General features: G+C 46.2%; 1 protein-coding gene across 1 annotated transcript in view; it reads right to left on the bottom strand.

The window, feature by feature from the left end:
• Window positions 1-15,000, bottom strand: part of rsrc1 (arginine/serine-rich coiled-coil 1) — a 161,851-nt gene that overhangs the window by 34,079 nt on the left and 112,772 nt on the right. Inside the window, exon 7 of the mRNA XM_048264036.1 lies at window positions 743-811. Coding sequence (XP_048119993.1) covers window positions 743-811 — 69 coding nt within the window. The remainder of the gene's footprint in view (window positions 1-742; window positions 812-15,000) is intronic.

The raw sequence follows: 15,000 nt of genomic DNA, 5'->3' as shown, positions 1-15,000 counted from the left end.
TGGTCTGGGATATAGAGGGGTAAAGTGAGTCCTGCTCCCAGCCCACTGACACTTAACTGTAACTTACATTACCTATTCCCCCTAAAGCCATACAGCACATTACATACCAGGGACCCAATCAGAGAAAACTGCACGCAGATGCTACACTGTGTAAATAAAAAAAGTAATCTATCTCAGGTAAATAATCATGACAACCTATTGCATGTGGATATAAGTCATATTAAAATGTATCTCACTGGTCGTTTCCACCACGCAGGTTGATGCCTCGTCTGGGGACACACAGCATGTCCCAACAAGGAGGAGATGCCCTTACTGCCACATACACAGTGCAGTAGGACGTGCCCATTCTGTGCCATAGAGAGTGTATTGGAGATGCCCATTCCGTACCATGGAGACTGTGTAGTGGAGATGCCCATTCTGTACCATGTAGACTGTGTGTAGTGGAGATGCCCATTCTGTACCATGTAGACTGTGTGTAGTGGAGATGTCCATTCTGTACCATGGAGACTGTGTGTAGTGGAGATGTCCATTCTGTACCATGGAGACTGTGTGTAGTGGAGATGTCCATTCTGTGCAATGGAGACTGTGTGTATTGGAGATGTCCATTCTGTGCAATGGAGACTGTGTGTATTGGAGATGCCCATTGTGCCATGGAGAGTGTGTATTGGGAGCACCCTCTGTATTGGAACAGAGAGGACAGTAGCCAGAGGGGGGGATAGCCGTTTGGTGGCGCACTACTCACCTTCCTCCTTCACCTTTCTGGCATCCTCATCTCTCTTCAGCTTGGCCCGCAGGGCTTCATCCGTTTTAGCTGAAGGGAGGGAGGGAGAGAGAGACTTTAACTTAAAAAAAAATAAATATATATATATATATATATATATACATAAAAATATACATTTAGCTGGTGATGTAGGCTATGAGAGAGAAAAAGAGAGAGAGAGAGAGAGAGAGAGAGAGAGAGAGAGAGAGAGAGAGAGAGAGAGAGAGAGAGATCAAATTTAGACATTTTACCAACATTAAAAATGTACTTTTACTATCAACACATCTGCCAATCCACATCCACTCTGTGTGTATGAAGCATAGGATGAACATAGCACTCTGTGTGTATGAAGCATAGGATGAACATAGCAATCCACATCCACTCTGTGTATAAAGCATAGGATGAACATAGCAGGCTAGTGTTAATTTTATCACCTATTTTTAATTTTAGTCTTAGTCTTAGTCTTGTGACAGAAATGTCCTTTTAGTCTTTGTCATATTTAGTCATTCAAATATCATTTTGTTAGTCAAGTTTTAATTAGACTAAAAGTCTTGTCATTTTTAGTGTAGTTTTTAGTCAAAAGAAAACTAAAGGTATCTTAGTCTTAGTCAGTTTTAGTCCAACACATTTTAGTCTTTTTTTTTTATAACAAATTATTTCTGATTACCATTTGAGTCAAATAGTGTTTCACACATCTCAATTTTCAACAACATTGTGTGTGTCCACAGGGCTACTCGTCTGTTATAATTACTCATTCTGATTTTTTGTCAGTCAGTATGTTTTACATGCAGGTAAGTCGAGCTACAGTTATAGCTCAGCTGGGATTTGACCATAGACAGTAAAAGATTTGACTGGACCACTGTCATATTCGTAGACCAGTGTTTCTCAAAGTGTGGTCCGGGGATCACTGGTGGTCTGCAAGCTATCCCAAGTGGTCCCATGAGCAGGCGTGGTAAAATATAATATAGATGAGTTGTTTGCAATATAACTTGTATGTAAATCCAAACAGTTCTGCAACACTGTCTATGTAAGATATGTAATTTAAATCATACAGTATGAATCCTCTGACACAATAAGCAAAGTGCAAAGACAATAAGCAAAGGTGGTTCAGTGAGTAGGCCTATTGTGTAGACTAATTATAGGCTACACTGTTGAAGTAGGTCTAATCTTTTTTTTTTTTTTTTAGCTAGGGTTAGTTAAGTGGTCCTGAAACTGAAAAGTTTGAGAAACACTGTTGTAGGCCAAACTATTAATGTTTTACTCCGCCTCGCTAGATGTGATATGGCCAAACACAACACATTCCCCAAACAGACTCTCCATCTTAGCCATAGCTAACCTGCTAGAACTTTCCATATTAGTTTACTTGCTAGCAAACTTTGCATCATCAGTCTAACTAGATGAATAGTTGACATTACATGCTGAACATTTTCGTTATGGACATTCTGGGGGATGTTAATTTGTATGAGAAGCTTCAACTTTTGGGTATGTAGCATTGTGGCATAAAGCTTATAGTTAGCTTGCTGAATCTCCAGTGTTCTTGTTCCATGTAGTTTCGTGTTTGCAGCCACAGGGTTGCAGCAGCAGCACGTAGACTAGCCTACAGGAAAGCTGTTCTATTATGAACTCATTAGAATATTTTGAAAACATAACAGCTAGATATTCTGTCTTCTCATTTTGTAGACGAACATGAAGGGAGATTTTATCTTAGTTTTTATTTCATGCAAAACATTTTAGTCTCGTCTTTTTTTCGTCAACAATAATGCATCTTAAGATAGTCTTAGTCAGTGTTTCCAGGACATTACTGCCGTCTCGTCATCGTCTTGTCTTAGTCATGAAAAAAAAAGGTGGATTGTGAACATATTTCCTCTCGTCTCGTCTGACGAAATTAACACTATAGCAGGCAACCAAAGAAGATTCAGGAGCCGCTTTCAGTTCAGAGACACTGGCACAGGATCCAAGCCCATGTTAACAACCTTACTTACTGCTCTAACATTTCCCAACAAATTCCCATTGCCATGTAAAATAACAGTAATTTAATACTGCATCCATAAACTTGCATTTATGGATGCATTCAAACTTGTTGACTTTTTCAAAGAGAGAACAACACAAATACTAACACCTTGTAAACAACTCAATAATATGCCAAGGAAACAACTCATCTGCATAATCCTACAACACAAGAGTTGTTGTTGTTGTTAATGATGTTGTTGTTGTTGCCGTGACAGCTGCACTAAGAGGCATCACACCTGAACTTGAGCCGTGAGCGGTGCTTTCAGTCATTGAAAACTACTTTCCCTGCTAAACACGAGTGTCACTCCCTTAAACTCCGCATTAAACAGCCTCACCATCGGCGACGTAATGAAGAGCTTTAAGTGCACTTCACAAACAGCAGCGGAGTTGTCAGCCCCGAGACTTCTGCGTAATATCTTTAGGGTGTCACCCCGGCACTCCACTTACCCCCCACCCCCCCTCCCTCGGAAAGTAATGATGATGAAGGAGGAGATGAGGAAATATGGCGGGGTGAGAGGCAGGACTATCAACAGCCAGCGCCCGTTAATTAATTACATCTCTGTTCGTGCGCATCATTTATTGTACTGCATCAGGGTCTCAGAGGAGCAATTGGGCTTTATTTCACCAGTGCTGATGAAGATGGGGGGTGGGGGGGGGGCATCCACGGTCTCACAGCATTACCTTTACCTAGTGACAACACTGTCATGCCAAGAGGAAGAGAGAGAGAGAGAGAGAGAGAGAGAGAGAGAGAGAGAGAGAGAGTGCTGTTTGAGAACAAAACAGAGGGTGGGAGAACTTCTGCAATAAAATGAACAAACAAGGGAACTTGGATGGGCGCTTTAATTTGCACAAACTGCTATTGAGGGGTGTGTGCGTGTGCTTGGAGATCTATTCAAAGCACGCACCAAGAGGTTGCGCTTGTGTGCATAGCTATTTGCTAGACAGCGTGTGTGTGTGTGTGTGTGTGTGTGTGTGTGTGTGTGTGTGTGTGTTAATTGTTACGTAAGAGACCTGAGACCTCAGAAAGTGTGTGCACCACTTTATTTGCAAGTGAGAGTGCAAGTGTTTGTTTATCCACAGTGATCTGTTTGCTAGTGTGTGTGTGTGTGCATATACACACAGGCGCACACACACACACACACACGCCAGAGGTCCTGAACCCCATCCCTGATGACCGAGTGTCTTTGTGCTGTAATCAGCGCAGACAAAGCGTCCGTCACGCTTCACTACACGGCTGGCTGCACTCACTGTTAGTCCTCTCAGCATGTTAAACACTGAACTGGCCACACAACCAAAGCCAACTAATGCGCGCGCATGTGTGTGTGTGTGTGTAGACTGACGCACGCTTTACACGGACAGGCAATTCCTGCCAAATCTTGTGTAACTCTTGTGTTGTGTATACAGGAATACAGGACCACACACACACACACACTCAAACCTGTGTGTGTGTGAGACTCGAGACTCAGTCATGTTCACATACACACTCTGCAAGTCCAGCTAGAGGAGAGGGATTAGGAGCGACCCTGGGCTCTGTCCCTCTGTGTGTGTGTACTGTATGTGTATGTGTGTGTGTGTTTTAGGGGACTCTGAGAAGAAGAGAACACTGAAGGTATATTCAACATCGATCAATCTCTCTCACACAGGTTGTAGCCTGCAGGCCTGTGTGTGTGTGTGTGTGTGTGTGTGTGTGTGTGTGTGTGTGTGTGTGTGTATGTGTATCCATCTCCTCTCTAGTCTGAATGTTCCTCTCCCCAGAGAAAACTTGATGCCCCCTACATGCCTCTAGATAACAGCTGCTGCATATTGGACCAAGGCCTTATAGCTACCTGAGGCTGTTTTATCAAACACTCAAACACACACACACACACACACACTTTTTAAACACCCGCTGCTGACATGCTGACATGGATGCTGTCTCCTAAATAACATTGAAGCCCGTGCACACACACACCAAACATCTCATGCTAACACATACCCACAGACACCCAAACCGACATCACTTGCCAATACAACCTTCGTCTCCACTCAGACTCACCCACAGACAGACGCACACAAACCGCCTCCTCAATAACATCCACACAAGAGCGCAAAACATCATCACATCTGGCAACGTAATTTCATCTCATCTCATCTGCTTAAACACACCCACACAGACAACGACACACACACACACACACACACACACACACACACACACACACACACACACACACACACACACAGCGTAGTTGTGCTGAGATACAGTTATTGGAGGTATATTTCTTGGCCTATTCGCCCTAGCCATCCGCTGCCCGGCACTCGCTGGCTGTTGAGTCGGGCTTATTGGATTAGGTAATAAAAAACAAAGTGTCTGAGTCCAAGCTAAAAGACTTTGACTTCCTCTGCACTTCATTCCATCTGGGCTGGGAGGATGGGGCCTGGTGCGCAGCAGCCATTGAAATCCAATTGTGATTATGTGTGTAATTACAATCCACCAGGCCCCTGGAGCCATGTAGCCACCAGAGCCTATGTTTCATTCAAATGATCTCTGTGTCTTCCCTGAGCACAGACACACACATGTACACACACACACACACACACACACACACACACACACACATATAGAGGCTGGAGGCAACAGCACACACTCAATCACAACACCCACATACTCGAGATCTCGTTCCTACATACACACACACACAAACACACAGGAAAATCATCTCTCCCTCCCTCCTGGACCGATTAGCCGCGGCTCGTTAGCGTAAAATTTAATAATGCAAACATCAGGTGGAATTGGGGCGGCCCCATTACAGCAGAGCGTACCCAAGATTGATGGCCGGCCTTGGCCATAGTATCTTGAGCCACCGCTGCAATTTAGATTCAATAAGCGCCGCCGCCGCTAACACTGCTGCTGCCCCGATCTGATTTATCTCTCTTAGCGTGCCGCTAACTGCTAAACGCTAACGCTAACCGCTAATACCAGAGAGGTGGTTGAGATTGTTGGGGGGGTGGGGTGGGGGGGTACAGGTTAAGTCTGTGCTAGTTTCCCGGCTTTTACTCTATGATGAGAAGGGGCTATTCATTGGGAGTTCGTGGCCAGCAGGGGGGACAGTCGGCCCCGAGTCCCCAGGGATGATATTAAGCTGATAGGTTATTAAATTCAGGAGGGTGGCGTGGCGTGGCGCGGAGCGGTGCATTGCGTTGCGGTGTGGCGGCGGGGGTGGAGGTGTAAGCGATGCCGTGTAAACAAGCGGTTGAGGAGGGAGGGGAAGGAAGGAGGGAGGGAGGGAGAGAGGGGAGGGTGTACAGGAGTGCTGAGGCACCAGGATGTCATCTTCTCTTTTGTCTCAGTCTCATTTGAGAGACCCGACTGCACTCAGCTGGAGAGAGGAACTGGCACGGTTCAGATTCCTGTTTTTTAATCAGGAATCAAGAACGCTCCAAATATGATAACCAAGCGCTTTGCAACATTAAATGTGATATCAATAACACAAAAGGGGTGATTTGCATAAGTTTGTATGTGAGGGAAGGTTTGAGTGCAGAATTTGAACACAGACAGACACAGACACACAGACACAGACACACACACACACACAGTCCAACCCAGAGAATTAAGGAATGGCAAAGAGGGGATATGCCTCTCAGGACTGTATTGATCACTGTAGCCCCTCCCAGCAGGACACCACTGGGGTGGCCAGCAGGGCTGTTTAAATTGGGGTAAGCACACACACACACACATACACACACACACACACACACACAGTGTCCAGTGGCTGGGGATTCCCCCAAAGGCTCTACTGACCTCACAGGGATTCCCCCAAAGGCTCTACTGACCTCACAGGGATTCCCCCAAAGGCTCACACAGACGCACAAACGCACAGACACAGAGACACACAGACGCAGCAACACACAGATAGAGACAGAAAGGCAGGAAAGTGGTGTGTGTTCCAGAGCTCCAGTGATTTGGGTAAACAGTGGAGTCTGTGGGCTGGAGGTTGTAATGGGTTCAGAGTGAGGCAGAGATTTGTTTGTCTGTCTTGAGGTGATTTAGAACAAGATTTGTGTGTTTGGATTTGCATGTGTGTGTGTGTGTGTGTGTGTGTGTGTGTGTGTGCACGCGCGAGCACGCTTGTGAGGGGGTGGCTTAGGGATAGCGGACATGCCCTCAAGAACACACACACTCCTGTGTTTCTCCCCATCTTATGAGCTCTCCTGTACAGCCTCAGGCTGCTCAATCAGACACAGTGCTGGGTGGTGAGGCCGTTCCTCTGTGATTAATTACTCACAACTGAATATCACACACACACACACACACACACACACACACACACACACACACACACACACACACACACACACACATTTGGAGACAAGAGGAGAGGAGTGGATAGAAGGGAGGAGGAGGAGGAGGAGGAAGAGAGTGGGGAGAGGAGAGGAGAGGGGATGGGAGAGGGGCCAGACCATCACCTCTCCAAACATCTCTGAGCTGTTCTACTGCCACTGGGGAACTCCTCCCCATACTCTCTCTCTCTCTCTCTCTCTCTCTCTTTCTCTCTCTTTCTTTCTCTCTCTCTCTCTCTCCCTCCTCTTTATTCATCCCTCCCATTATTCTGGTTGCTGGACTGAAGCTGAACTTGTGTTGATGCTAGACAGGGAGAGCTGCCTGGTTGGACAGGTATGATTATGAAGGGGGCCTGCTGTGATGGAGGCAACCAGGTTACCAAATCTCCTGTCTTCAAAACGATACACACAATCACACTCTGCCTCTCTCTCTCTCTCTCTTTCTCTCTCTCTCTCTCTCTTCTTTCTGGCCAATAATAATAACACACACACCTCAGACTCCATTTGTCTGCCTAGAAAAGGCATATTCTGAGTTGCCACCGTGGGTCGGTTGACTCTGTACACCCACTCAAGAACAACAAGCAGACATGTTTGCTAACAACACATGTTAGCAAAACTTTACAACACAGGTGACCTAGCAATCACTCATCTGTGGAGGCAAGTGTACATTCAAGATTGTGTGTGTCTGTGTGTGTGTGTGTGTGTGTGTGTGTGTGTGTGTGTGTGTAGGAGGCCAGGTCAGCAGTCTCTGCAACAGCACTAGTGAAAAAGAAACTGAAAAGAAGCTAGTTGTACGTTTTTGAAGCAAAGCTGAAATAAGCGTTGCGAGTAGGCTACATGAAAGCATGGTGGCAGTTTTTTGAAAGCAGCAGCTAAGCTACTATGATTTAGGGGGAACAGTGAAATTAAGTGGTGTTGGCGGGTGGTATATTTTACGAATACGAGTTCGAGTATATGGGCTCAGTATCGGCCCGATCCCCGATGCCAGTATCGGTATCGGGCCATCCCTAGAAAGGAGAGAAGATAAGAGGACAGGAGAGGACAAGGGAGAGAAGAGGAGAGGAGAAGAGAGAGAAGAGGAGAGGAGAAGAGAGGAGAGGAGAGGAGAGGAGAGATGAAGGGAGGGAGGAGAACAGGGGGTGAGGGGAGAAGAGGAGAGAGTGTAGATATGTGGGTCTTCACTGTGTCTTCATGAGCACCTGATTAGATCCAAGTTACAGTCAGACACACTACACAAGAGATGGAGAGAGGAAGAGAGAGAGACGGGGAGAGAGAGATAGAGGGAGAGAGAGACGGGGGAGGGAGGTAGAGGGAGAGAGAGAATCTGAGAACTGGTCTGGGCACTACAGATGGATGTCTGGAGGGATGGAAGAAAAGAAAAGAGGTAAAGAAGACGGATGGATGGAAAGAGAGAAAGAGAGAGAGAGAGTGAGAGAAAGAGAAAGAAAGAGTGAGAGAGAAAGAAGGGAGAGAAAGAGAGAGAGAAAGAAGGAGAGAGAGAGTGAGAGAAAGAGAGAGAGAGAAAGAAGGGAGAGAGAGAGTGAGAGAAAGAGAGAAAGAGAGAGAGAGAGAGGAGAGAAAGAGAGAAAGAGAGAGAGAAAGAAGGAGAGAGAGAGAGAAGGGAGAGAGAAAGAAGGAGGGAGAGAGAGAGAGAGAGAAAGAAGGAGAGAGAGAGAGAGAGAGAGAGAGAGAGAAAGAAGGAGAGAGAGTGAGAAAGAGAAGTGGCAGAAAATGGACTGACACATAACAGGACAGAAGGTATACATAAAATTGAGGAATACAATGGAGAACACAAATAAAATAAAAGATATGAAATGGAGGGAGGTGTGTGTGTATGTCTGAGGCAGAAACAGCCTGAGGACAAACCTCGTTTATAAAGTGCACTTTGGATGCTGTGCTGTGCTCTGGTAGACCCTGAGGAAATGCAAACACCAGTCCCTCCCTCACACACACACACACACACACACACACACACACACACACACACACACACACACACACACACACACACACACACACACACACACACGCACACACACACACTCTTCAGACAGAGCACAGAGAGCACAAGAAAAGAGGAAATAAAGAATAAAGACAATTGCAAGTAGTTGTTTCTCAGTTATGCACACACACACATTATTATTATTATTAATTTCTTTCTCAGCTTTCCTATATATATTATATACACACACACACACACCTGACATACACACACACACACACACACACACACTTTCTACACACACACACACACTTCTCTCGCCTTCTCACACACACACACACACACACTCTCTCGCCTCACACACACACACACACACTCTCTCGCCTTCTCACACACACACACACACTCTCTCGCTCTCACACACACACACACACACACACACACTTTCTCTTTTGTTTTACATATTATTATTAATTTACTTTCTATTAATAATTTTGTTTTCTACACACACACACACACTTCTCTCGCCTTTCTCATATATTATTATTATTATTAATTTCTTCTTTCGCTTTCTTTCACATATACACACACACACACACACACTCTCTCTCTCTCGCCTTCTCACACACACACACACTTCTCTCTCTCTCGCCTTCACACACACACACACACACACACTCCCCCTCTTGCTCTCTCACACACACACACACACACACACTCTCTCTCTCTCGCCTTCTCACACACACACACACTCTCTCTCTCTCTCGCCTCTCAATAAACACACACACACACACACACACACTCTCTCTCGCCTTCTCTCACACACACACACACCTCTCGCCTCCTCACACACACACACACACACACCTCTCTCTCTCGCCTCTCACACACACACTCTCTCTCTCTTGCTCTCTCACACACACACACTCACTCTCTCACACACACACACACATTAATCTCCCCACACACACACACACACCTCTCCCGCCTCTCCTCACACACACACACTCACTCTCTCACACACACACACACACACACACCCCCACACACACACACACACACACACCTCTCCCGCCTCTCCTCACACACACACACCTCTCGCCTCCTCACACACACACAACACACACACACACACTCTCTCTCTCGCTCTCTCTCACACACACACACACACACACCTCTCTCTCTCGCTCTCTCTCACACACACACACACACACCTCTCTCTCTCGCTCTCTCTCACACACACACACACACACACACACTCCCTGCCTCACACACACACACACACTCACCTCTCTCACACACACACACTCTCTTGCCTCTCACACACACACACACACACACACACACCTCTCGCCTCCTCACACACACACACACACCCCCCCCGCCTCCCCCACACACACACACACACACCCCCCGCCTCCTCACACACACACACTCTCTCGCCTCTCACACACACACACACTCTCTTGCTCTCACACACACACACACCACCTCTCTCACACACACACACTCTCTTGCTCTCACACACACACACACACACCTCTCTCTCTCTCGCCTCCCTCCCCCACACACACACACACACCCCCTCGGCCCTCCTCCTCACACACACACACACACACACACACCCCCCGCCTCCTCACACACACACACACTCCCCCTCGCCTCCCCACACACACACACACACCCCCACACACACACACACACACACTCTCTCCTTCTCACACACACACACTCACTCTCTCACACACACACACACACTCTCTCTCTCTCTCTCTCTCTCTCTCTCACACACACACACACACACACACTCTCTCTCTCTCTTGCTCTCTCTACACACACACACACTCACTCTCTCTCACACACACACACACACACACACACACTCTCCCTCACACACACACACACACCCCTCTCTCTCTCACACACACACTCTCTCTCTCTCGCTCTCACACACACACACTCTTTCTCTCTCTCGCTCTCACACACACACACACACTCTCTCTCTCGCTCGCTCTCTCACACACACAGACACACACACACAGTTCTCTGTGATAGCTTGTTAAACCATGAACACTCGTACAGTACGCAGAAGGCTGATGAGGAGTCTGTCATCAGAGACAGGTGTTCAAGCGTGTATGAATGTGTGTAGCAAAGTGTGTGTGTGTGAGAGGAAAAAGCTGCTCTTACACTTTCACCTTACACACACACACACACACAAAGAAAACATAAAACATCTCTCTAATAACTAGGCATGCATTGATGCATATGTGTCTAATAGGGTGATAGTATGTATGTGTGTGTGTGTGTGTGTGGTGTGTGTGTGCCTGTGTGTTTTAGGGGGAGGGGTTGCTGGGTGTCCACATGCCAATCAAAGGGAAGCTGAATGTCAGGCTAAAAAAAAACATGATAAATAAGCAGGCAGCCAAACGACAAACATAATATTACACAGCCCAGCTCGCCCAGCGGAGAAATGTCCCTTTGAATCAGGAATGCACTTAATACACACACTCACACTCAACACACAAATGCACACACACAAACACACACACAAACACACACACACACACACACACACACACACACACACACACACCTGGACATACACACACACACACACACAGAAACAAATTCATTCACATTCTCTCTCTCTCTCTATCAAACACACACACACACCATTCAGTCAAAGACATACACATGCTCACACTCAGAAAAGCATACACAGAGTCCACAGACACCAAACCTTTTTGGAAATTGTGAATATAACCAAAATATTGTTTAATAAAACATTAGGCCTTTGCTAGACTTCCCTCACTCACAAACATACATACATATACACAAACACGAATGCAAACGTAAACACACACCATACCAGGGATGCTACTAGGAGTGCTAGTTTCCCAAAGCACACCACACACACACACACACACACACACACACACACACACGAAGGGCATGTGTGAGGGCAGGGGGTGACACTTTACCACTCCACTGCCCACAGAATCAAGAGCTACCACTAGGTGGCAGGGCACACTACACACCTCTTCAGTCACATCTCTAAAACCTGTGTGTGTGTGTGTTTGTGTGTGGGTCTGTCTGTCTGTGTGTAGGTGAGTTTGTGTGTGATTTTTAGTGTGCATATGTACACATGTTTGTGTGCTTGTGTGTATGAGAAAGTGACTTATCTATGTGTGTGTGCGGGTACGTGTGTGTGTGTGTGTGTGTGTGAACACGCTAAGGGCTCCTTCTGTAGTCACACACTGATTAAACCCACTTCATGTACAACTTGTAGAGACTAATTTGCTAGGGGGAAATTGCAGCTGCACATGAATCTCATTTACTCCAATGACAGAAGTGATAAACGAAGAGCAAAACTAAACTCTTCCACCATTCATTCACCAACACCCATCCCATGCGCTAAAGAGCTGTGCAGACACAGACACAGGACAGTCCTGAGATCAGACTGACCACACACACACGCACGCACGCACATACGTGGTTGAGGTTCTAAGTTAACATACTTAGTCAAATGTACAAAAGGAACAACACATTTTTGTAGATCTCTCTCTACATACTTTTAGATATATTAAATATACAGTATATGTGATGTTTTTTTATTTGTCTCTCACACTCACTACATACTTTTAAATATATTAAATATACAGTATATTTGATGTTTTATATATCTCACACTCACTACAGTACATACTTTTAAATATATTAAATATCCAGTACTGTATATTCAATGTTTTGGTGGCAAAAAGCATCTGATTCAAAACGCCTGGGGCAGAGACAGTGTGAGTTTCCTCTGTATGGGATACTTCTTGTCTGCTGCCCAGGGAGAGGAGAGAGAAGTCCAGCTCTCCGTCCTTAAATGAAGATTTACCAAACACTGTCAAAACCAAGTACAACTCCGATGATATCCATTAAATATTAACAGACAAAACAATTAGAGCGAGATATCTTACGAAGGCCATCAATTATTCATGAGCCAACGTCTTGCTGGATTTCTATTTTAAATGTCCTGCATGCTCCACTCTCCGAAGACCTCATCCGCTGGTCAGGGGTGGCAATCGATTCTTAAGGAGAGAGGAGGCCGAACCGAACGCTAATCTAGCCGCTGGCTCCTCTTCTCACTCCGTCATCAGCTACCACGGGATATGAAAGGTCACAAAAAAGTCCCTGTAGTAACTAGGCATGAATTCATGCATATGTCTCTAACGGGGTGTTAGTTAGAGAGAGTGTGTGTGTGTGTGTTTGTGTGTGTGTGTTTGAGTTGAGCTTTGTGCTTTTAAATGTTTCCAAAAATATTCATCATATTAATTAAAGTAGTTAGCACTGAGGCTTTGCTTCAGGCGTTTTGCTATTCCCCACGAGGTGAAACGTCACTAGCAGCACACCCCCAAAACAACATTCAAACTAAACAACCAACCACCCCCTGAAAAAAAAACAAATCCTGATAAAATATTCAGTTTTAGTTTCTTCCCTTTACAGATGTATTTCACCATGAGCTTGAAGAGTACACCCAAATGACTTCCTCCAAATAAAATCTTCAGATGGATCCTGAAGGCTTCATTTCCACATGGACATGAGACACACAGCCTCACAGTGCAGCACTTATTAATATGTGGGGTTATTATTAATATGTGTGTGTGTGTGTGTGTGTGTGTGTGTGTGTGTGTGTACTGTATCGCATGCTTGTGTGTCGGCACCCAGAGGTCTGTATTTTTGCGCATGTGTCTGCTTTGTGTGCATGTACACTGCTGCAGTTGTGTGTGTGTGTGTGTGTTGTAAGAGAGCCCAGGGTTGCTCTACAGATCTGAGTGAAAGCGTGGGAGGTTGGCCCTGGGTAAGAGGGTCGGACACAGGAAGCACCCCCACCACCACACACGACACACACACACACACACACACACACACACACAGAGAGACATACACACACATATACACACACACACACACCTCCTCCAGCTGCCAGCCCTGTCCATACAACCCCACATTCCCCCTGTGCACGGCAGGCTGGTCCCGGCTCAGAGTAGAGGCTGCTGGGATAGGCCTGGAGGACCAGGAGCGGAGAATCGGGGGGGGGGGGTCAGGTGTGGACGGACACACTGGGGCCAGGACCTCAACCACCAACAGCTACAGATACACACACACACATTTATACACATGCGATTGCATACACACACAAAGTAGCACACACACACAAACACACAATGTATGCACATGCTTACGCATTCACACACAAAGTAGCACACACACACAACACACACACACACATACAGAGTCACACACACGAACACACAAATCTTCACATTCATCACCTGCAGCTAGTACTAGTCACCAGACACAGAACACCATACAATTAACATCAAAAAAAGAGACGATAATTCTTCATCAGCTTTGTTCAATCCTCACACACACACACACATCTTCCACTCTCTGCTCTGGCGTGGCCACTACGTGGGACTGACAGGTGCGACAGACCGGGTGCCGAGCTGAAGCGATCCGTCAGCAGAGCTTCACCATTCCTTTAAAAGAAGCTCTGCTGAATTAGTTCAGAAGACTGCTGTACTTCTCCTTTACAGATGTATGCGCTGCCATCACATCTGGTGTAGCCAGTTCCATTGATTACAGTGGGAGCTGATTGGTGCGGCAGGCGCTCCGTGAAGCGAGCGCAGCAGATCCCTGCCTGGTGTAACCCGTCTGTGTGACTCTTCAGTCTGCAGCACACACTCCTCACCTGCGCGGAGCGGAGGAGCACTTCACACACATCCCATAATGATGCACACTAACCACTCTCCACACTCTACATTTACCAGTGCGCTGAACACAAATATTTACAATGTGCAATTTACAATGAACACAGTTCAGAGTGTGTGTGTGTGTGTGTGTGTGTGTAGGTATGTGTGTGTGTGTTTTACACCGGCCAAATGCTCGTGAAGCCCACAAGAGCCACTAATCGCCTGTC

Source organism: Alosa alosa, chromosome 15, assembly GCF_017589495.1.
Source record: "Alosa alosa isolate M-15738 ecotype Scorff River chromosome 15, AALO_Geno_1.1, whole genome shotgun sequence".
Lineage (NCBI taxonomy): Eukaryota > Metazoa > Chordata > Actinopteri > Clupeiformes > Clupeidae > Alosa > Alosa alosa.
This window is presented reverse-complemented; position numbering and strand designations above follow the sequence as displayed.